The sequence below is a fragment of the Dioscorea cayenensis genome, chromosome 5 (assembly GCF_009730915.1).
Source record: "Dioscorea cayenensis subsp. rotundata cultivar TDr96_F1 chromosome 5, TDr96_F1_v2_PseudoChromosome.rev07_lg8_w22 25.fasta, whole genome shotgun sequence".
Lineage (NCBI taxonomy): Eukaryota > Viridiplantae > Streptophyta > Magnoliopsida > Dioscoreales > Dioscoreaceae > Dioscorea > Dioscorea cayenensis.
This window is the reverse complement of record NC_052475.1, coordinates 24,440,352-24,458,788: the sequence shown is the minus strand read 5'-3', so window position 1 is coordinate 24,458,788 and position 18,437 is coordinate 24,440,352. Positions and strand designations below refer to the sequence as shown.

At 36.6% G+C, this 18,437-nt stretch overlaps 6 protein-coding genes across 9 annotated transcripts; 5 read left to right on the top strand and 1 right to left on the bottom strand.

Moving 5' to 3' along the window:
• Positions 1-174: 174 nt before the first annotated feature.
• Positions 175-3,757, top strand: LOC120260344. Of its 3 annotated transcripts, XM_039267790.1 has the most exons (10): positions 175-525; positions 631-678; positions 754-871; positions 999-1,068; positions 1,403-1,451; positions 1,579-1,676; positions 2,019-2,157; positions 2,955-3,057; positions 3,487-3,547; positions 3,619-3,682. In XM_039267790.1, coding segments are annotated over exons 1-10 (1,017 nt in total). In that variant the 5' UTR covers positions 175-195; the 3' UTR covers positions 3,620-3,682. The 3 variants fall into 3 exon arrangements, with proteins under 3 accessions (XP_039123724.1, XP_039123723.1, XP_039123725.1); XM_039267789.1 differs by lacking the exon at positions 3,487-3,547 and having other exon boundaries at positions 3,619-3,757; XM_039267791.1 differs by lacking the exon at positions 3,619-3,682 and having other exon boundaries at positions 3,487-3,578.
• A 371-nt stretch (positions 3,758-4,128) lies between these two features.
• On the top strand, positions 4,129-5,764 carry LOC120260345 (transcription factor bHLH75-like). Its single transcript, XM_039267792.1, has 6 exons — positions 4,129-4,499; positions 4,603-4,725; positions 4,821-4,886; positions 4,990-5,058; positions 5,176-5,268; positions 5,420-5,764. The coding sequence occupies exons 1-6, from the start codon at positions 4,158-4,160 to the stop codon at positions 5,510-5,512; spliced, it is 786 nt and encodes a 261-aa protein (XP_039123726.1). The 5' UTR covers positions 4,129-4,157; the 3' UTR covers positions 5,513-5,764.
• Positions 5,765-6,860: 1,096 nt separating this feature from the next.
• On the top strand, positions 6,861-9,681 carry LOC120259881 (endonuclease 2-like). Of its 2 annotated transcripts, none has more exons than XM_039267341.1 (8): positions 6,861-7,140; positions 7,303-7,474; positions 8,460-8,561; positions 8,664-8,803; positions 8,913-9,005; positions 9,082-9,152; positions 9,248-9,321; positions 9,405-9,681. In XM_039267341.1, the coding sequence occupies exons 1-8, from the start codon at positions 7,015-7,017 to the stop codon at positions 9,527-9,529; spliced, it is 903 nt and encodes a 300-aa protein (XP_039123275.1). In that variant the 5' UTR covers positions 6,861-7,014; the 3' UTR covers positions 9,530-9,681. The 2 variants fall into 2 exon arrangements, with proteins under 2 accessions (XP_039123275.1, XP_039123276.1); XM_039267342.1 differs by having other exon boundaries at positions 6,863-7,140; positions 9,085-9,152.
• Positions 9,682-9,791: 110 nt separating this feature from the next.
• Positions 9,792-11,370, top strand: LOC120259882 (endonuclease 2-like). Its single transcript, XM_039267343.1, has 7 exons — positions 9,792-9,926; positions 10,007-10,175; positions 10,245-10,346; positions 10,423-10,655; positions 10,749-10,807; positions 10,891-10,964; positions 11,053-11,370. The coding sequence occupies exons 1-7, from the start codon at positions 9,816-9,818 to the stop codon at positions 11,166-11,168; spliced, it is 864 nt and encodes a 287-aa protein (XP_039123277.1). The 5' UTR covers positions 9,792-9,815; the 3' UTR covers positions 11,169-11,370.
• A 780-nt stretch (positions 11,371-12,150) lies between these two features.
• On the top strand, positions 12,151-16,522 carry LOC120261252. The gene is made up of 10 exons (XM_039269058.1): positions 12,151-12,439; positions 12,500-12,734; positions 12,819-12,988; positions 13,804-13,946; positions 14,065-14,242; positions 14,445-15,012; positions 15,087-15,199; positions 15,305-15,548; positions 15,928-16,151; positions 16,429-16,522. The coding sequence occupies exons 1-10, from the start codon at positions 12,264-12,266 to the stop codon at positions 16,433-16,435; spliced, it is 2,058 nt and encodes a 685-aa protein (XP_039124992.1). The 5' UTR covers positions 12,151-12,263; the 3' UTR covers positions 16,436-16,522.
• LOC120261253 (VQ motif-containing protein 8, chloroplastic-like) lies at positions 16,152-17,518 on the bottom strand. The gene has a single exon (XM_039269059.1). It carries the CDS (start codon positions 16,973-16,975, stop codon positions 16,403-16,405), a length of 573 nt encoding a protein of 190 aa, XP_039124993.1. The 5' UTR covers positions 16,976-17,518; the 3' UTR covers positions 16,152-16,402.
• Between the last annotated feature and the right edge of the window lie 919 nt (positions 17,519-18,437).

Below are 18,437 nucleotides of genomic sequence, written 5' to 3'. Positions count from 1 at the left end.
CTTCCAACGAGCATAATAATATTATCATCAAAATTGTTCACATATTGGGTTGAGCCCAATGGTTATGGGCTTAATTGTTTTCATGGGCTGAGTCACGTGCTCTAGATCCCTCACGTGATCCATGATAAAACCACGCCACTATCACCTTTGCCCAGTGGTTAGTGTACTCTGGAGTCTGGAGGCCAAGCTCCATCAATGGCGGCCCTTCTCCTCCTCGCTGTTCCGTTTCCAATCCAATCCCATTTGCCACTGTTGTCCTCTAAAAGGACGAGAATGGGCCTCGCCGTCACAGCGGCATACGAGCTGAAGGAAGGGCAGTCTCGTATTTTTCACCGGTTGCCGTCCGGGTTGCGGATGGAGGCCATCGTCCAGAGCCCACTGCCCGGGAGTGGTGTCTCCGGCTCGACGTTGCCGTTGGTATTCGTCCATGGGAGCTTCCACGCCGCTTGGTGCTGGGCTGAGCATTGGCTTCCCTTCTTCTCCAGCTCTGGTCACCATTGCTTCGCTCTCAGCCTCTTGGCTCAGGTGAGGTTGTCATTAAGAAAAGAGAAGAAAATACTGAACATATGATAAAGATTTAATTTTTATTAGTCTTTTTTTTTAAATCAATCTACGTCTTCTTTGTTTTAGGGTGAAAGTGATGTTCCAGAAGGGAGTTCATCTGCAGGCACTCTTCAGGTACTAGATGTACTTCAGTTGGCTTCCTTTTTTTTTTTTCTGAGTGTATAGTGACGCTAAGACTCTGTGCAGTAGATGCATGTGAGCAATGTAGCTGATTTTATCCGGAAAGAAGTGAACTTGCCGCCAGTCTTGATTGGACATTCGTTTGGGGGGCTCATTGTTCAGTCATACTTGTCTAGAATGGAAAATGGTGGGCAACTCAATGCATTTTGCTTGCCATTGCTTTAACTTTCTTTGCCTGGTTCTTGTTTTCGTGGTTGTTGTGTTTATAAGTCTTTGTTGTTGTTGTTGTTGTTTTTTTCTTTTTGTTATTGTAGAACGAGAAGATTTGTTGCCATTGCTTGCAGGTGCTGTCCTTGTTTGTTCTGTGCCTCCTTCAGGGAACAGGTGATTGCTTGTACATTCTCACCTGCATTTATACATGTACATACCCAAAAAGTTGTTTAAAATAATTAATTGGCACCACCTTTGTTTGTGCACTGATAACTTAAATCTATCACATTTAAAAGACATTTCAATAACTTTAGGTTGCCAGGTCTCATTCACCAATATGCAATCCCCAATTTGAAGGTTGCTTGGTGTTTGGTTTCACCAGTATATGTTTGACCAACATTGTCTGGTTCTATGGTTACCGTTGTCTTTGGTGACTTTATAATGGGTTTTAAGTTTCTTCTGCTCTGGTTTGTATAATTTTTTTATAATGTATTTTTTTTTCTTTCAGTGGTCTAGTTTGGCGGTATCTCTTCACCAAGCCTATTGCTGCTGTCAAGGTATCTGCTCATGTTAATCAATGCCATACCTTTATGTTCTGTTTGCTGTTAAAACTTACAAAATTCAGCTGATCTTATTATTCTTTACTGAATCATTATAGAGAAATCATAAAGGTTTGCCTTTCAGGTGACACTCAGTTTAGCAGCAAAAGCTTTTATGAATTCTTTGCCACTTTGCAAAGAAACATTTTTCTCGTCCACAGTGGATGATCACTTGGTTCTTAGGTATTTACATGCTTCACACTGAATACATAATTTTCCTATTTTGGTTTGTTAGATGGTCTTAATTAGTCATGCAATCAGACTTTTTGGCCAACTAACATTGAAGGAATTGCATTTATTTTAATGTTGTGTTCAATGTTCCTATATTGAAAGAGATATTGTTTCTACTTGAAGCTTTCTACTACATTCTGATAGTATTGTAGTTTATCAAATCAATCACAACATTCAAGTATCAATTTATATTTTGAAAATGAAATGCAATTTAACTATCACTTCCATTCTTCTTGTAATTCAACATCCCTCAACTCTGTAGATTGTGAGATTTGCTGTTTCATTTTATTGCAGATATCAAACGCTGATGCGAGAAAGCTCAAAACTGCCATTGTTTGATCTGAGAAAGCTTAATGCATCTTTGCCCGTGCCCTCAATACCAAAGAATTCTGTAAAACTCCTTATAATAGGTGCAAGTGATGACTTCATAGTGGTGAGTAACATAGCTGTTCTATTGAAGTTATTCTTGTTTCAATTTTAAAAGTAAATGAACACATTCTCTATCTTTCTCTCCCCCTCTTTGCCCTGCTGCACCAACACAAAATGTGTCTATATATGTATAGGTCTATATGTTCCTTTAACTTTATGTTTCACTCTATATAATGTAAATTATCTTAATGTTTGAAAGGTTTGTAGCAAATGGTGATATCAATGATTGGCCAAGATTATGCAATCAGTTGTGCTTGTTTAATCTTATAGAAGTTGGAAAGTAGCCTGGGATTTACTCTTTTTGTGAAAATGTTGGAGTAGTGTTGTGTCTGTGTAGCTCCACAAACTACTATTTGGAACCTACTCTGAAACTTATTAAATATGGGCATTGATTATAATCAACGAAGTTCCAACTGAAAACAGGTTGATACAGCTTTCTCTTTGTCATGGATCAACAATCAAGAGCTTAGCAGAAACATAGTCCCACACATTTTAGCATGCGGTTGTAACGTAGTTTGACTTTGATTTACTTGTTATGTCAACATTTTGTTTTCTTGATTCTACAGTGAGCATCTTGTTCTAAATCCATAAATTTTCTCTATGCTACAGTAAACAATATTCTAGTTACTTCAAGGTCACATCCTGGTTTAAGATGAGCATATTAGAGTCTTATATAAACTGAAATCTGTCAAAGTGGTTTCGTTCAATTTTAAGGAAGATTATGTTTTTTAGTTGTATCATCTGTAAATGGGGGGAGAAGGCTAAGGCTTCTAATGCTAGTCCGTGCCCATCATGTTGCAGGATTTAGAAGGGCTTCAAGAAACAGCCAAATTCTATGATGTGCAGCCAGTCTGTCTGGAAGGGGTTGCCCATGATGTGATGCTGGATTTAAATTGGCAAAAAGGTGCTGAAATAATCAAATCTTGGCTCAAGAATTTGCTTTAAGCTCTATTCAAGCATTGGTACCACAATTCTTTCCTGTTAATTCAGCCATCACCGGTGCAGTAATAGTCACTAAACCAGCCCTGGTGATTCAGTTCAAATCAATTGAGCATGAATGTGATTTTTTTTCCCGGTGATTTCTGGCCAACAAGACTTACAAGGCACAACCATAAATGCATTTATGTGTAGCTCTAATTTTATTTGGTATTGGTACCTTTCAATGCTTTGCATCATCCTTTGTTCAGAAGGGATACCAAATCCAATTGCCAGTTGTGGTTCATGACTGAAAGTGATTGTCATACAGTGTCTTGCTCTATATGTAGACATCTATAAAGTCAAGCCTTTTGCCTGTGATATCTTCTGTAACCATGTTTTTTTAATATAATTTCAGAGCTGGCAAGGCTTTATCCAATCACAAATGAATATTGCTGTGCAAGTGGACTATACCCATAGTAAAAATCTTCATTTTTTTGCTTTTCTTTACCTTTTCCCTCAATTGGTTTGATGCCAAATTAATCTACAGATATGAACATGGAGCTAGATTGGAATAGTTACCAAATTGCATTCAAGTTAGCATTCAGAAGGGGGAGAACAAAGGAAAGCATGGCTCCAAAAGAACAATCTCAAAACCATCAAGAGAATGTCAAAAGGTAAAACCATTTGGACATTCAATTCATGGAGATTAAATTCTCACCAGACTGAGTTGCCATCTCCATTCAATAGAGCCTTTCATTGTGTCCATAAGTCTTATAGCCATGTGTTACAACTTACAACTATGCAAGAAAGATGTGAGAACCAACAGAAAGGCATTTTAATACCAGAGATGTGTGCATGAGTGGGACCCAGTAAGTGAACCAAACCAGACAATCAAGGAGTGCCACGTGCACACTTCCTGTTAAGAGCAACATAGCTCACTGTAATGCATTCCTGGTGCTAATCCATGGGCTCTCTCTATACATAGATTCAAAGTGCCTCTCCTTATAAATTTCTCCCTCCTCTCTTTCCTCCTTCCATCCTTCTGTCTATCATCACTTCTTTTGGCACACCTTCCATCCAACATTCATGGCAGAGTTTGAAGGGAGCCTTAATGGCCTCAAGACATCCCTTACCTTCACTGAAATAGACTCAAGCATGGAACTGATGAGCCACTTCACAGAGATGAATGACACTGGCTTCCCCAGTGATTTCTTGTCACCATTCTCTGATAATCTTTCAGTATTGTTCCCTGCCGAGAGCTCGAAAACTGTATTGCCAGTGGAGTCTCATACCATTCATAGTGATCATCATCAGGGGAGCAAGAAGAGGAAGGCAAAGCTAATGGTAGAGACTAGTTCTAGTAACTCTTCTTCACTTCTTTCAGACTCAAGGTTGACAGCTGAACAGAAGCTTAAAGGAGGAAAGAGTGTATGTTAATTACTGATTATATATAATTAAATAGTATTTTCTTGATTTATCTCATACATGAATTGGTGTTTACTGTTTAGACATTATGAATTTTGGGTTTCAGAGCTCTTGCGGAGTTAAAAGGGGGAAATCATGCAACTCAAAGGATGAAGAGAAGCCAAAGGAAGTAGTTCATGTGAGGGCAAGGAGAGGCCAAGCCACTGATAGCCATAGTCTAGCTGAAAGGGTTTGTATTAAATTCCTCAAACTCAATAAGTATAGTGATCTAATTTTTAACTTCATGCAATGTATAATATAATATCTGTTTTGTTAATGTTTCAGGTAAGAAGAGAGAAGATTAATGAAAGGATGAAATGTTTACAAGGCCTAGTTCCTGGCTGTTACAAGGTTATTATACCAATTAGTAATTAATCACCAAATTAAGAAGATGATATATGCTTCTCTGTTTTCTAACTGTTATATATTATTATATGTATGAATATATATTCAGGCAATGGGCATGGCTATGATGCTTGATGAGATCATAAACTATGTTCAGTCACTGCAGAATCAGGTTGAGGTGAGAATAGTTGATGATATATATAAATCTCTTAATGTATATATATATATTTACTGCGTTTAGTATATAATTAATTAATTATCTGATCAATCTCCATGCATATATATACGTCTATAGTTCCTTTCCATGAAGCTTTCGGCCGCGAGCTCTTACTATGATTTCAACTCAGATGCGGAAGCCATGGCAACAGAACAAGTGCTTCCAAGATCAGTGAGTTTCATATTTGCTGCATGCTCCAACTGAAAGTAAAAGTGGCTTCTTTTGTCCTAAATATGCATGAACCCTGATAGTCTTGTCAGTTTTCAACCTTAAACTAGTAACATGGATCTTTGTCTCTTGTTTTTAATCTCCTTGTTTTCAGGTTGGTAATGTGCATGAAGAACAAGTTATGGAGAGATTAGCTAGAGAAGGCTATGGGGGATGCACTGGCTTCAACTCAACAATGCCTTTTTGACTCAAGTCTTGGCTGCTAGCCCTCTTTTATTATATCACTGAACCACATCTTCATCCCCTATTTATCTAGTCCTAATCCCGTGCATGTCACACGTGCAAATGGTTATATAACTCTCCATGCATGCACATGTGTGGGCCTTTCTTTCATTCTCTTTATCTCTCTCTCTCTCCCTCTAATGTGATACTAGCTACCATAAGCTTAATCTATTCATTTTCTGTTCATTTATATATGTTTGATGGTGTAATATGTCAATCTCCTTCATTTGCTATATATATATATATCTTTAGAGTGATGTTTGAAGTGATTCTGAGAAATGAAGGATGATTAATTCATACATAGTCTTAAGAAGGAGAAATTTGTCGGCAATTCATGCAAGAATTAATCAAGCTAAGCTAAACAAATAATTCAATTAACGCGTATAATGCGTGTTAACAATATTATCAAACCATCCACTACATTAATGGCTAGAAATTTCTTGTCACTCAATATGAACCACTTATCATATGTATATATACAATTCCAACTACCTGTTTGATTTGCAACATTTGCAACAAATCCAAAATCCACATCTAATTGAGTCAAGAAGACGTTGAAACGAGACATCGTAACGACCACACCAAGAAAGACTTGTTAGTTATGAGATTCCACGGATTTAGCCATGAATGAAAGATATTAAGAAAGTTTTAATTAAGAAATATAATTAATTTCTTTTGCAAAGGGCTCATGGGCCACACCATGGATGGGTTGGTGTGGATCTTCAAATGATTGAGATTGTCCCATGCATGCATTATGTATATTTTGTCTTCTTTTCAATATGAAGAGTGGAATCCACTAAACTAAAACGGAAGAATTTTGAGTCCATTATTGTTATACGTGTTAATAAATTAATGGGAAGAATAAAAGAAGTACATAAAGCTTGCTAGCTAGGGAATGAGTTGGTTTAATTGGTACTAATTATATGTAGAGAATGGGTCAGCAGTACTCTTCATATATCTAAATTAAGTCACATCTCAATTTTGGATTTCTCTTTCTTCTTTCTTTCTAATGCCAAATTCTTTGTACATATGCTCGTTCACTTGAATCTCCTCTTACTATTAGAAGACCATGGACAATAAATTAATTCCTTATTATACTCATACTCTGCTTTCCTTTTAATATCTTATCCATTAGCATGTGATGCATGCTTCTACTCATGTTTCACGCAATTGTAGTACTAAAATAACAAGCAATGGTTAGACAACTTGTTAGAATAGATGATAAGCCAAGAAACCTTCCAATTTGAAACAAAGGTAATTAAACAGTGCAATCTCATGAAGAGATCTGATCAATATATAAATCAGAGCTGATCAGTTGTTACTTATTTCACATGCTTAATTTGCAAGATAAACAAGCATTCTCATGTTGACTGCACACCAAGCTATATTATAAGTATAGGAGCTAATTAAGAAGGAAAGCAAAACAAAACCAGAGAGTGATAGGGAGGAGAAGGAGGCTAGGAAGCCATGAAGATGATGGGGTTTCTCAAGTTTCTTCTTGGCTTGAGTCTCATGATCACTATAATGGTTAGTACTCCAGTGGTGGAAGCCTGGGGAAAAGAAGGCCACTTCATGGTTTGCAAGATAGCAGAGGTTTGTGAATTGTGATAAAACTATATATGAACTCCATGAATATAACCATGCATATATGCATACAGGCATGCATGCTTATGACCTTCATCTTCAGCTTAGTTTAGTTTAATTTCTCTTAGTTTCTCTGCATGAGATTAATTAATGGAGGCCATGATTTTGCAGCAATACTTGACGGAGAACACTTCTAGAGTTGTGAAGGAGCTCTTGCCGGAATCGGCCGGCGGCGAGCTGGCGGAGGTGTGCTCTTGGGCGGACAAGGTGAGGTTCAGGATGAGATGGACGAGCCCTCTCCATTATGTTAATACTCCTGGCGTTTGTACCTTCAAATATTCAAGTAGGTCCTTCTTTTCTTTATTTTTAGTTTTTGGTTCTTTTTAGGCTATTGAGATATAGGTAGGGGACCAGCAAGCACGAGGCATTCACGTGCCTTTTTTTAAAAAAAAATAAATAATAGAATTAATCAAAATAGTAAAAAATATATACATAAAATCTTTTATGATAAAGGCGCCAATTGAAATGAACCCAAATTATTTATTTATTATTATTATTATTACTATTTTGCTAATATAAACAAATCACTGCATACACTTTATTTATGCTCCAAACATTAAGAGAGTTAAATCCTTGACTTTTCATAAGAGAGTCAAATGCTTTACTGTTTGATCATTGTGATGGTGGCAATATGAAATTGTTTTTAATAAACTAAAATTTTTATTATATCATTAAAACAATGGTTTATAAATTTTAAAAAATTATTGTAAAAATAAATTATAAAATATTCTTATAGATTAAAAAAATATATATAGATTTTTATAAGTTACATTTATAAATATATACACATTCTATTTACTTTTGAAGTTTGGAGTTCCATGTAGGAGGTTGAGTAATATCTTCTCAAATATGGTGAATAATGTCAATAATATATAGTTTATTAATTTTGTAAAAAGAAAAAATAATAAATGTGCCAAGAAACTAACATAATTAAAAATATGGGTAGAATTTTTTGTCTTTTAATACTCAAGGTGTGTCTGGCCTTTGAATGCTTAGTGATGAAGAGAAGCACGCTTTGGCAAACCTCCCTTGCAAGTCTGGTTGTCTGCTTACCAACCATTTCCTTCAAAGAATATGCCACTATTTTATACTATACAATAGGAGTAATTTTCATTCAAGTTGCATTAAAAAAAAACCTAATTTACCTCTAAAGTCAAAGTAATTAATATTAATTATAAACTTGATGATGGTGCACGACATGTACTAATAATGACAGCTTAAATGTTAAACAATTAACCTCATTCTTGTCTTGATGTTATTATGCATAGGGGACTGTTTCAACTCTCAGGGAGTCAAGGACATGTGTGTAGTGGGAGCAATCAACAACTACACTGCACAACTTCAGAGCTATGGAGATTCATCAACTGCATGTATGAACTAATTAAGTTATCAACAACAAGTTCATTATAAGTTTATAATTAATTGATGATCAGCTTCCATTGATGAATCAAAGCTTTGGTTTTGATTTTCAGATGATTTGACACAGAGCTTGATGTTCTTAGCTCACTTTGTGGGAGATGTTCACCAACCTCTTCATGCAGGATTCAAAGATGATGAAGGTGGTAACACCATTGTAGTCCATTGGTACAGGAGAAAGACCAACCTTCACCATGTATAGTAGTATACCATAAATCCATGTTAATTGTTCACTGTCAATTAAGTTTCAGAAATTTTCTAGTTTTATTTGCAGATGATTAACTGTTTTTCTATGAATTAAAAAGGTATGGGATGTCAATATGATCGAAACAGCTATGAGTGATTACTACAACAAAGATCTAAACGTGATGATAGATTCAATCCTGAAGAAAATAGATGTATGCAAAATTTATTGTTTTGCTTGATTTCAGTTTCATATGTTTTTTGGGTATTGATACCAAGTGTTTTGTTTAGCAGAAGGAGTGGTCAGATGAAGTTAATAAATGGGAGACATGCAGAAGGAAGACATCAACTTGTGCAACCAAGTGATAATCTTCATTCATTACTTGATTTAATTCCTGTGAATTTATTTGTATCTCAAATCAAATTAGCTGAGAATTTTTCTGTTTGAAAAATGCAGTTATGCCACCGAGAGCACAAGCATAGCCTGTGAATATGCATACAAGGATGTTGAACAGGATTCTGTATTGACAGGTTAACCATTAGTTGGTGTTGTGTTCATCAAGCTCAAATCTCTGCTTAATTATTAAAATTATTAAACATTTTCCAAATTTCAGATGAGTATTTCGACTCCCGGCTTCCGGTATTGGAGAAGAGAATAGCACAAGGTGGAGTCCGATTAGCTGCAATACTGAATGGATTATTCGATTCAAGTTTCAGTGATTCAGTGAAAACAGAATGAAGTTACAAATGAAGCCTAGACTTACTGATCATAAATTTCAGAAGTTTTAATTTAACCGTTGTTGTATTTCCAAATAAGGAACTAATTCTAATTGTAACAATAACACGCTTTGCATGTTTTATTCCTCTGTAGTAAAAACAAAGTTACTCTTTCGATTATTGGAGATGCTTTGAAACCATGTGAAACTTGCTAAAGATCAATACCATCAGGACCACTAAAATGTAACAGTGACGTTGCTATAAAGATATCAAACTTGATATTATATCCACAAGGCCAGAAAAAAGTTATGGGTCTTATCCTCTTGTTCATTGTCTTTCTCATCTCCATTTTTGCTAGAGCTCCAACTGGAGAAGCTTGGGGCAAACAGGGCCATTTCATGACCTGCAAGATAGCAGAGGTAAATATAAGACATGTAAATCCTAATTGTATCATGTACTTTTCCATCTTCTTAATGGTTTTTGAGCAATATCTTTGCAGAAATACTTGACAGAGAAAACTTCAAAAGCAGTATTAGACCTTCTGCCGGAGATAGCTAACGGAGAGTTAGCATCGGTGTGTGCATGGGCTGATGAAGTTCGGTTTCGATATCGGTGGTCTAGTCATCTGCATTACATCAACACTCCTGACTGCACATACAAGTTTTCAAGTAATTGTTAACTTCTCTTGCACATATCATGATATTGATCTCAAACCAAAGAACAATTTAATTATGCAGGGGATTGTCATGACAATAAAGGAGTGAAAGATAGGTGTGTGGTTGGTGCAATCAACAACTACACTGAACAGCTTAGAAGCTATGGAGATTCATCAAGTGGATGTAAAGTGAACTGAACTCAATCTATGTCATATGGAGATTGGTTTTACTGAAAATAAATAATTTTTTGTGTTTTCAGATAACTTGACAGAAAGCTTGATGTTCTTGGTTCATTTTGTGGGAGATGTACACCAACCATTACATGTTGGACTTGAAGCTGATGAAGGTGGCAATACAATAATCATCCATTGGTACAGAAGAAAGACAAACCTACATCATGTGTGGGATTCCAACATTATAGAGACTGCATTAAAAGATTTCTACAGAAATGACCAGAGCTCCATGATTGAAGCTATTAGCAAGAACATCACAGTAAATTATACACATTTCTTCAGCTTCAATTCTGAATTAAAATGTCTGATTTTTTTTTTCTTTTAACTTTGTTTCTGTGAGATTGGATCGCAGGATAGTGATGCTGATAGCTGGGACAACTGCAGAAATAAAAGGGTCACTTGTGCAAACAAGTGAGTTGAATTATAATTAATTATCTTTCAACCTTGAAGGTTTGAGATGATTAATGAATTGATTATCTTGATTTATATTGCAGTTATGCATTGGAGAGTATACATTTGTCTTGCAATTATGCATATAAGGATGTTGAAGAGAATGCAACTCTTGGAGGTATGTTATTAACAATTTATTGTATCAAATTTTGGTTTTGTTTTAGATTTTATAATTTAGTGACAGACATGGTTTGATTCTTTTGCAGATGATTATTTCTTTTCTAGGCTTCCTGTTGTGGAGAAGAGGATAGCACAAGGAGGTGTTAGACTTGCCGCCATTCTCAATCAAATTTTTGACACAAGTTTGGTTGAGATAATCTAATTGAATTAGTGTTGGCCTGGTGCTATTAATACAGAATAATTTGCTCTGATGATTATTCATCTTTTTTTTATTTTTAATTTTTATTCTAATATTCTATTGTTTTCTAGTTTTTTCCCGGATATCATTCATATCGGTTATCTTAAACTATTACTTTTATTCTTGGCCGATGTGATTTCTTTATTTTATTTCAAAAATAAGTAATTGTATAGACTCCATTGTAAAACTTTTTTTTTTTTGAATAAAGTGGATAAATCACAAATTTATTAATGAAAAAAGAAACTGAGGAAATAAAGTACAAGAGTGAAAATAACAAACAGAAGAACAAACAGAGGAAAAAGAAAATTGTAAAACTTATTCAATCAAAAAGTTCTAAGTCCCGCTAAACTCAATGATCGTAATGGATAAATAACTAAACAAATAAAAATAGTATATCTGAATTAAAAAGATTTGTGAAATCAACATTTTTTTTATCAGTTTTCATGATATTTTAAATAACAAAAATTATTAATGAATTTTTTTTATTATCAGGAACATTGTTTCTAAATCCCATATATAATATTTTTTTTAATTGGATAAATACTAATTTGACACCTTGTCAAAAATAAAATAAAATAAAGTAACTAAAACCACAAAAATAGTTAAAAAACAAAAAATCAACCTCATCATTCGTCATTATTGCTCAATATAATAATAATAATAACTAAAGTGACAAAATAGGAACCTGTGGAAGTTGTAGATCCAAACAAAGATCATAAACAAACTTAAATATAGATACATATCCATAAATTCTCATCCACCATGGTTGATTTTTCAACCCATGAGGTCCATATGGCAATTTAATTAATAAAATAATATTAATTTTATTAAGTGAAAAAATATATAATTAAAAATAATCTAGAATTATATTTTTTAAATGAAAAAAATAATTAAAAAATATATATTTTAATATATACCTTGCTCTTTCTCTCATCCACCGCGTTCTCATACCTTCTCCCAACCGAACTGCGAGCTCACAGTGCTGTCTTTATCTTCTACAATGGCACCTTTGAAACCCTAGGTTTTCCCAATTGGGGATTGCGAGCGATCGGCTTAGCCATGGCGATGATGAGCAAGACCCGCAACATCCTTGAGGGCTCCTTCAAGTGGGCGCTCAGCCGCCGCACCTCCTTCGAGGACGAGTTTGAGGACATCGGTAACTCCCCCTCTGGCCGGCGTAAGTGGATCTCTGATCTCTCCCCCATCGCCAACATCATCGTCGCTCGATGCTCTCGGTACTTTGCCTTTTCACTCCATTGCTAGCGCTCCTTTGCTCTTTTACTGATTCGCTGCAGGATGCTCGAGGTGTCCATGGACGATCTCCGGCATAACTTTGACGCTGAAGCTTCTGATTCTATAAAGAGTCCTTCTAACTATGCGAGGAACTTCTTGGAGTACTGCTGCTTCAGAGCGCTCGCGCTTTCTACGCAAATCGCTGGTCATCTCGCAGATAAGGACTTTAGGAGGCTTACATTTGATATGATGTTAGCGTGGGAAGCTCCTGCTGCTTCTGATCAACCTTTGCTGAAGGTTGTGAACTTGAGAATTTGCTCAAAATTTTGTTTTGGAGAACTGCTGCGTCAAATGTTGGTGTTTTGTTTTTATTGTTTGTAGGTAGACAAGGAGAGCAGTGTTGGATTGGAAGCTTTTTCTCGGATCGCGCCTGCAGTTCCTACCATTGCAGATGTGATTACAATTTATAATCTTTTTGAAGTGCTCACAAGTTCAACTGCTGGTCGGCTTTCATTTGCTGTTTATGATAAGTATCTGGGAAGCTTGGATAGGTGAACCTCTATTATTCATCTGGAACTTATTGAAAGCATGTGCTTTTGCTGATACTTGTGATTATTATTTTGTCCTGTTTCTGTGATCCTCTGCTTTGGCATAAGAGTTTACTACATGAACTATCACATGAGCCCTTTCTAAGCTGAAAATCCGTTTTTTGATATGTGAATTTTGGAGTTAAAACTTTAAGCATTCATGAGGCATGTGGGAGAACCAAAATTTGGATCAGGTGTAGAAAGTTATTTGGCGGTAGGCATGCTTTCATTGCTGAATGTGTATTTGCATAACAAAGATTTAGAAAACAATTAGAGTTGCATGGGCTGCCTTTCATACTTGATTGAATGCTCCGATGCACTACTGAGAGCCCACGGAGTGGTAGGCTTGTGTCCGAGTGTGCTATAGATATTTGTTATTATGCGGTTATTCATCCTGGTGGATGCAAACTTAGATGGCGTATCACAGTCACTGTGGACTTGCAAGTGATGCTTAAAATTCTGAAAAATATGTATAGCTTGATAACAAATGGGTGGATTGCAATCCATTTAGTAATGAAGCTTAATCATAGAGATTTGCATTTTTAAGTCTACGTCTAAACATTGGAGTTGCAACTTATAAGCACATAGCTTGGGGACACTGCTGCCACTCATCAGTTTTTCAGAAATCTTTGTTGCTTTGATCTTAAAAATCTGCATGTCATGTTAACTTCTTTTGGCTTCAATACTTGACTACTCTCTGGGGTTGCCTAGAGATGTATATCAGAGCAAAAGAATGATCGAATAAGAGTCTCTAAATATAGACTCTTTTCATCCTACAGAGCAATAAAGAAGATGAAGACCCAATCCGAATCATCTCTCCTTTCTGGCCTCCGCTTACATAGAGGAGAAAAGATCCTTGAGGTCGACGGGACATTGACCACCCAACCAGTTCTTGAGCATGTAGGAATCTCTACATGGCCGGGTGCGTTTTTGGGGTAATTAATGCTTTGTAGAAGATGGCTGATTAAGAACTACTTTCCATGCATTGTTAGCCATGCGAAATTGTTTGCTCTATTCTCACTGAGGTCTCTCCGTTGCAGGAAGACTAACTCTGACAGATCATGCCCTCTATTTTGAAGCCTTGAAGGTTGTGGCTTATGACAAACCAAAAGTATATGAATTGGCAGAGGACTTAAAGCAGGTCATAAAGCCTGAGATGACTGGGCCATGGGGCTCGCGTCTTTTTGATAAGGCTGTCATGTACAAATCCATTTCCTTGTGAGTTATTTTTATCCATCAATCGATAATGCGTGGTATATTAAAGTTTGCATATATGAATGATTCTTCCTTGCAGTTTGCATTCTTCTTCTTCCTGTTTGTTATTGGTGACTTAGGGTGGACATCTGGGGAGTATTGTATGTGCTTTCGGAAAAGTTCAATGATAAACTATCACTGAAAAATAGTTTGTTATTTTTTATAGATCAGAACCGGTTGTCATGGAGTTTCCTGAGCTCACAGGTCATTCTCGCCGCGACTATTGGTTAGCCATCATGCAGGAAATACTTTATTCTCACAAGTTCATAAGAAAATTCCAGTTGAAGGGAGTTGAAAAGGAAGAAACACTGCTGAAAGCTGTGCTAGGGATTTTGCGATTGCAAGCTATTCAGGAACTAGCTACTTCTATCCCTTTTCGTTGTGAGACACTACTCATGTTCAATCTAGCAGATCAACTTCCTGGAGGTGATTTGGTACTTGAAACACTTGCGGATATGACAGTATCTAGGAGGTTGAATCGACCCAGCCCTTCTAATTCAGAAAGTGGAATGTATTCTGTATCTGCCCTACAAATTTTATCTAGCTTGGGACTGGTCTCCCAAGTTTCCAATGATGAGCGACTTCTTGTGGGTGACATAGTTGTAGGGGAGATGACTCCCTTGGAAAGAGCTGTTAGTGCATCAAGGAATAATTTTAAAAAGGTTGAGCAAGCCCAGGCATCAATTGAGGGAGTTAAGGTAGATGGCATTGACACGAATTTGGCAGTTATGAAGGTAAAAATATTGTCTCTGTTATTGAGCTATTTTGACATCCCTTAAAGTTCATTGTTTACCTTTTGCCTTCACAGGAATTGCTAAACCCTGTTTTGGAGCTTGGAAGACAGTTAATTCTTTTGGTATCATGGGATGATCCCACAAAATCTTTGATATTCTGTGTTGTGACTTCATACATTATCTTCAGGTTTGTTTATAAATCGCCGGGCATTATTTGCAAGTTTGATTTTAAATTATTGATGAGATTTTTCTTTTAATGATGTCAATTGTTTCCACACATGAAATAATGCAGGGGTTGGCTCCGCTATGTCTTTGTTATGATGTCTCTCTTTCTTGCGATTTTCATGGTACTTACTCGGTGTTGTAGTCAAGGAAGGCCGATTGTAGAGCTTGAGGTGAGGGCTCCTCCACCAATGAATACTATGGAGCAGCTGTTGGCTGTTCAGAATGCTGTATCACACATTACAGAGCTCATCCAAGATGGAAACATTGTCCTTTTGAAACTAAGAGCATTGTTGCTAGCTTCTCCTTCCCAGGTTCATTTTGAATCTTTTTTGTCCATGTTTTGTTTTGTCACTTTGCATAGTTGCTCTTTATTGTCATACCGTCTTTTGTGCATCTGTGTGTGAAATATATGTTCATAACGAATTGATCCATTCATTGATCAAGTTATCTCTTATTTTGTGAATCTTCTCTGCAGTCGCTCTTCAATTGATTTAAACTAATGGTTCGGGCTATAAACACACATCCCACAATTGAGTGATTAATTTCACAAATAGACAAATGACAGAATCCTGTGAGATAGAGAGAACATTTGTTCTTGCGATAATTATTTGATTGCTGATTAGTGTATGAATCTCTTCACAATTCTACTTTTTGTTGTGAAATAACTCTGTTTATTGATGTGTCGAACAGGCAACAGAAAAAGTTATACTGATGCTGGTCTTATTGGCTGTAACACTGGCCCTTCTACCCAGCAAATTCTTACAACTTCTGGTGTTCTTGGAGATCTTCACAAGGTACTCACCAACAAGAAGACCAAGCACCGAAAAATGGATGAGAAGATTAAGAGAATGGTGGTTCAGCATTCCTGCAGCCCCTGTTGTGCTTGAAAGAGATAAAGAGGAAAAGAAGAGAAGGTAATCCACTTTCCTGTACAGTTTGATGTGCTTTAAATAAGGGTGCGTTCTTAAATTCTCCGGAATCGTGGCTGTGCATAGCATCAAATACAAGCCAGCAATAAAAGAATGGGTGATTTCTTAACAAGTCAGTGTCATATGCTTGCAAACAAACTTACAATGTTGAATCTGAATATACAAACAATCAAAGTTGAAAAAGCAAAGAATGAATTGAATCTACAGAATTACAGATCTTCTGTCTGAAACAATTATCACAAGTCAGGAATGGTTCTCACAGCCTCTAAGAGAGAAGGTGAAGCTGAAAGGGGCATGGGTGAGCAAAACAACTCGTAGAAGTTCATTGACGGAGTGAAGATGGTTGGAGTGAAGAGGGGGACATCATCGAAGCTCAATGGAATCTTTGACACAGGTGAGAACAAGCTACAACTGACTTTAATATCTCTACTGACATTCAAAGTATCATCATCTGTATGAGCTTCTGGATGTGAGGCTGTTTCGCTGCTGTTGTTGTGGTTGCCGGTGAGCTTCTGAACAAGAGCCATGAAGTCATGGGCGTGCGTATGAATGATCTTCGGCGAGTGTGCATAGATGATCACTGGGTTTTGTCGCGAAGTTGATGAAGAGGAAGGTTTGTGAATGGTTTTTTGGATTTTTAGTGGTGTTGGACGAATGCCTTTGAGTTCTTTGGATGGAGGACTCATGGTGGTTGTAAGATAGAGATAGAGATGAAGATGAAGATGAAGATGAAGATTAAGATGAAGATGGGAATGCATGGTAAGGGGGGATAAATATAAGAGGCTAAAGGCAGCAGCCATGCTGACCATGACCCAAGGAAGAGTATTATAATGCAGCTTGCGGGTTGACTATTGCATGGTTGGTGATGAACAGGAAGTTGCGTTGGCTTGTTGCTGTTTTCCTTATTTTCTTTTACAAAAAGTCAATGCACTTGCATTGATTTTCATCACATAATATAATCAGGTGAAAGTTGAAAGATGAAGATAAAAGTAGTGAAAAAAATTGTTTCTTTTGAATTTGAATGAATTAAGGGAAGGAAAGATGGAAGATCTAACCAAACTTCTGAGTTTGGACATCTTCATGGATAAGAAATGGTGAAAGAGTAGACATTTCATTGGAGCATGAAACAGGCTCGTGGGAATTGATATATAGTTTTGAAAAAATTAACAGCTTCATAGAACCTTCATTATCAATACCTACAGGCTTGGTCATCATTGAAGCTGATTAGTATATGTCGTACTTCAAACTTTTCTTTGAATTACTTTATGACTTTCCTGTTCTCAAATCACGAGGTTAATTAAAAAGACGGTTACTTTGTCTCTTTTCTAGGAAACCTCCATTTTATCAATATTTATGTCTGGTTATTGAAACAAAATCCTCAAGAGTGTTAAGATATCCTACCTGCTGAAACATCTCATGCCTAACCGTAATTATCAATTAGAATCTAAACACGAATTTTTATTTTTATTTTTATTTTTCTTAATTAAAAAGTATCTTCAAACATATGGTGTAAAAATAAAAAAATTAAACCAATGAAAATAGATTCTTAAAATTCAATACATATCCAAACCAACGGTACAAAAAGCCCCCTTAATACACCTCAAATTAGAGAATGATAATATATAAATGGACTAGATTAGATAGATCCCATCACCCAACGGCCTCTCCGATAAACACTAAGTCACCTCCACGTTCAGCTTCTCCAGCTCTTTCTCTCTATATATATCATCCTCGTGCACCAAAAATAAACATCTCTTCCCCTTCATCATCATCTTCTTCATTCTCTATCTTTCTCTGCATTGTATTGCATTGCATTGCCATGAGTCCTGCACCAAGAGAAGCAATGGCAGCAAGGCCAGCACGCCTGAAAATTCACAAAGACTCACACAACATTCAAAAGCCATCATCGTCGTCATCATCATCATCATCCACTGGAGCAACAAACGGCAGCAGCATCAGCCATGCACGTCATCACCCTGTCATAATCTACACTCACTCTCCCAAGGTTATCCATACACAAGCCAGAGACTTCATGGCTCTTGTACAGAAACTAACCGGACTTTCACATTCTGATGACAATGAACAAACAAAAACTCCGCCACCTCCACCACGACCCACACCAATATTGCAAGATCATGATGAATCTTCATCGTCGTCAGAGAGTTATATTCACCTTGGTTGTTCACCGTTCACCTCCACCTCTGTTTCATCTTCAATCTTCAATGGTAACCCGGTGAGACCTCTTGAAGGCCCTTTTGATGTGCCATTGTT

Bases quoted from the DNA above. Each gene is read 5' to 3' on its own strand.
- LOC120261253 (XM_039269059.1), bottom strand. From the start codon at position 16,975: ATGGTCAGCATGGCTGCTGCCTTTAGCCTCTTATATTTATCCCCCCTT.
- LOC120261252 (XM_039269058.1), top strand. From the start codon at position 12,264: ATGGCGATGATGAGCAAGACCCGCAACATCCTTGAGGGCTCCTTCAAG. The intron at 15,013-15,086 runs GTAAAAATATTG...TTGCCTTCACAG, and splicing joins CGAATTTGGCAGTTATGAAG to GAATTGCTAAACCCTGTTTT. The intron at 15,549-15,927 runs GTTCATTTTGAA...TGTGTCGAACAG, and splicing joins TGCTAGCTTCTCCTTCCCAG to GCAACAGAAAAAGTTATACT.
- LOC120260344 (XM_039267789.1), top strand. From the start codon at position 196: ATGGCGGCCCTTCTCCTCCTCGCTGTTCCGTTTCCAATCCAATCCCAT. The intron at 1,069-1,402 runs GTGATTGCTTGT...TTTTTCTTTCAG, and splicing joins GTGCCTCCTTCAGGGAACAG to TGGTCTAGTTTGGCGGTATC. The intron at 1,677-2,018 runs GTATTTACATGC...ATTTTATTGCAG, and splicing joins GATGATCACTTGGTTCTTAG to ATATCAAACGCTGATGCGAG.
- LOC120259882 (XM_039267343.1), top strand. From the start codon at position 9,816: ATGGGTCTTATCCTCTTGTTCATTGTCTTTCTCATCTCCATTTTTGCT. The intron at 10,176-10,244 runs GTAATTGTTAAC...TTAATTATGCAG, and splicing joins CTGCACATACAAGTTTTCAA to GGGATTGTCATGACAATAAA. The intron at 10,965-11,052 runs GTATGTTATTAA...ATTCTTTTGCAG, and splicing joins AGAGAATGCAACTCTTGGAG to ATGATTATTTCTTTTCTAGG.
- LOC120260345 (XM_039267792.1), top strand. From the start codon at position 4,158: ATGGCAGAGTTTGAAGGGAGCCTTAATGGCCTCAAGACATCCCTTACC. The intron at 4,500-4,602 runs GTATGTTAATTA...TTTGGGTTTCAG, and splicing joins AGCTTAAAGGAGGAAAGAGT to AGCTCTTGCGGAGTTAAAAG. The intron at 4,726-4,820 runs GTTTGTATTAAA...TTAATGTTTCAG, and splicing joins GCCATAGTCTAGCTGAAAGG to GTAAGAAGAGAGAAGATTAA.
- LOC120259881 (XM_039267341.1), top strand. From the start codon at position 7,015: ATGAAGATGATGGGGTTTCTCAAGTTTCTTCTTGGCTTGAGTCTCATG. The intron at 7,475-8,459 runs GTAGGTCCTTCT...TATTATGCATAG, and splicing joins TTGTACCTTCAAATATTCAA to GGGACTGTTTCAACTCTCAG. The intron at 8,562-8,663 runs GTATGAACTAAT...TTTGATTTTCAG, and splicing joins TGGAGATTCATCAACTGCAT to ATGATTTGACACAGAGCTTG.